At 35.8% G+C, this 2,500-nt stretch overlaps 1 protein-coding gene across 2 annotated transcripts in view; it reads right to left on the minus strand.

Moving 5' to 3' along the window:
* The window catches only part of LOC137967832 (mitochondrial glutathione transporter SLC25A40-like), a 40,486-nt gene that overhangs the window by 20,277 nt on the left and 17,709 nt on the right, over positions 1 to 2,500 (minus strand). For both annotated transcript variants that reach the window (XM_068814416.1, XM_068814415.1), the window contains one exon: positions 1,796 to 1,873. In XM_068814416.1, the coding sequence (XP_068670517.1) occupies positions 1,796 to 1,873 (78 nt within the window). The remainder of the gene's footprint in view (positions 1 to 1,795; positions 1,874 to 2,500) is intronic.

Below are 2,500 nucleotides of genomic sequence, written 5' to 3' on the forward strand. Positions count from 1 at the left end.
CACACACTGCATTTTTAAAGGAGCTGTCACATTATTTGAGGGTGTTTTGGGGAAATCTTTAGCTAATCACAAGTTTAAAACTCGAAAATGGTAACGTGGAATTCCTGTACTGATGAAATTATTGTTGCAGCACAAACAAGATGATTTGGAACAAAAACGACCTTTATCCAGCCGATTTGCCATAAAATTGAAAAAAATCTTCCCAACTTTTGTCACTGCTTATCCAAATACAATCCGTTTAAATCTTGTCCATTTGACAACAACAACAACAACAACAACAACAAGTTAATTTGTACCACACGTAAATAGGGATACAGGAAATAAGTAATAGACTTAAGAGAGGTACAATGCCCCCTAGAAAATAACTAAGAAGCTAATCTAGCTAGGAGGCAGGATAAATAATTTTATGTCTAGAGGAAAAAAAGTCGATTCAGGGAGGCACAAATATAATGATAAAACATAGACAAACAAAGAGAACGACGACAGAAAAAAAAAGATGTCACTTCAGATGGACTGGAGAAAAGAGGAAGTATAAATAATATAATTAATATGACGTAATAAGAGACTTTTTAAGGCAACACTTAAATTTGTGAAAGCAAAGAATTTTTAAAGATGCCTCAATATTATTCCGCAGAACAGCCCCCTTGAAACGACTGTTAAACTTGCCATAATTAGTCCTGGCAGTAGGAATACAAAATGCTGATTTAGAAGACAGTCTAGTATTATAGTTGTGCCTACTTGCTATAGGAGTAAAAAAATAGTGAAAAGCAGAAGGTAACAAATTATGATAAAATTTTAACATAAAGACACAATTAAGATAATATGTAATATCACGAAATTTCATAATGTACAATTTGTGTCCATCCATGCTTCTCTTTCCTTTTGCTGTATTTCGTTTATCTTGTTCAACAGTTTTAAGCCGCTGTTGCAATGTTTCATTCCCGGGGGAGGTCCTGCCATATATGGACTATATAGGTATGTGCCGCTGTGAAGGGTATGGTTTTCAAGCAGTTTACTCTAGGATAGAGTATATAAATCCTAGCGTTTGGGTCTAGAATACGGTATCATTTTTCACGAAACTGACCATTCGGTTGAAGATTTTATCAAGACTAAGGAAACCAGAAATTCCCGCTCAAAAATATAAAGAAATCGAGTCGATAAATGGCTATCATGAAACACTTCTGGATATTAGTAACCGCTGTCAAGTATCAGGATTTAGACAGAAATCGGTGGGAGTTTACCCTAGTATAGGGTAGCAAAATTCAGCTGAACTAGCTCTGGTATAGGCTAAGGGTTCCAGGGTCCCAGCAGCACATCCCCACCCAGAAATTTCTAAGGTACCCCCCAGGTACATCATTTTGGGTGACATGCGGTAGTCCCTATAAACTAGTGAGTAAATGATGCCACCTTCTCCTAGATCCAGCTCTCTGACGGCTTATCTGTCGGAATAACCAAGTACACCAAGTAATGGCCGACCATTAAATGAAAAAATTGCCATCAGTATAAATAGTTTTTCTTTTGAAATGATTGCATAAAATTCCGCATTTCGAGTATTCAGCAAAAGAGCTATTAAAATGTAAAGAAAAAAGAGAAGTGATTTTTTGTCGCAGTAGCACTTTAAGTTTTCACTGTTTACCATTCACAAAAATTCATATTTATTTATCACTGTTTAATAAAGTAACATCAAGTTCGCCAAATGAATGAAAAATTAGAGCTATAAATTAAGCCTTTCTGAATTAAAATTTGGAAGAAAAATGAAATGTCCACACTTCACAGTCATTAAAATGTACAATACCTTGATAACTGAAACCTTCCTTTGCCTGCATTTTGGTTCTGATCATTTCAATTGGGGAGATACATGTAATGGAAATTGCTGCAAATTGAAAGCAATAATAAATACTGGTAACACTTTAAGCATGTGTGTGTATATTTCAGTATTGTTAAAATAATTGATCTCCAAAACCTAACAAAGATCGTTCATCATCAAAAATACTTGAGAAATTACATTAGCTTTTCTCCCTCGCATTGCTTATTTATGAAGTCCCTTAAATTAAAATCTAATAAAATTAAATGCCCTAAGCTTAGCATGCCCTCTCAGTCAGCGGATGAGCATTACAAGTGCAGGTTTCCATGGAACATTGCAACTACATTACAGCTGGATCTTTGAGTCCTCCAACAGACTGATCGTCGTGTTAAAGAACATTCCCCCACCTCCCTAATCCTCTTTATTTTTTCCTTTGACTGATCTAATCAGTGTTGAAGGTGACTAGAATGGAGTCTTAAGGCCTGGTGGAGAGGATTTTGCAGCTATGATGCCTGTATTGTCTGGGGACTGGCTGGACACAGTGGAGTTAACAGGACACCCCTTTCGTTCACAGTAAGTGAGGCAGCTGGTTAACCAACTTAAGTTTAACTATTACAATTAATTCACAATTAATAGGCAAGAGAAATCAAAAATTAATACTATTTTGTAAGACTGTTACTTTTTTGCAGCTACTGA

This window comes from Montipora foliosa, chromosome 8, assembly GCF_036669935.1.
Source record: "Montipora foliosa isolate CH-2021 chromosome 8, ASM3666993v2, whole genome shotgun sequence".
Classification (NCBI taxonomy): Eukaryota; Metazoa; Cnidaria; class Anthozoa; order Scleractinia; family Acroporidae; genus Montipora; species Montipora foliosa.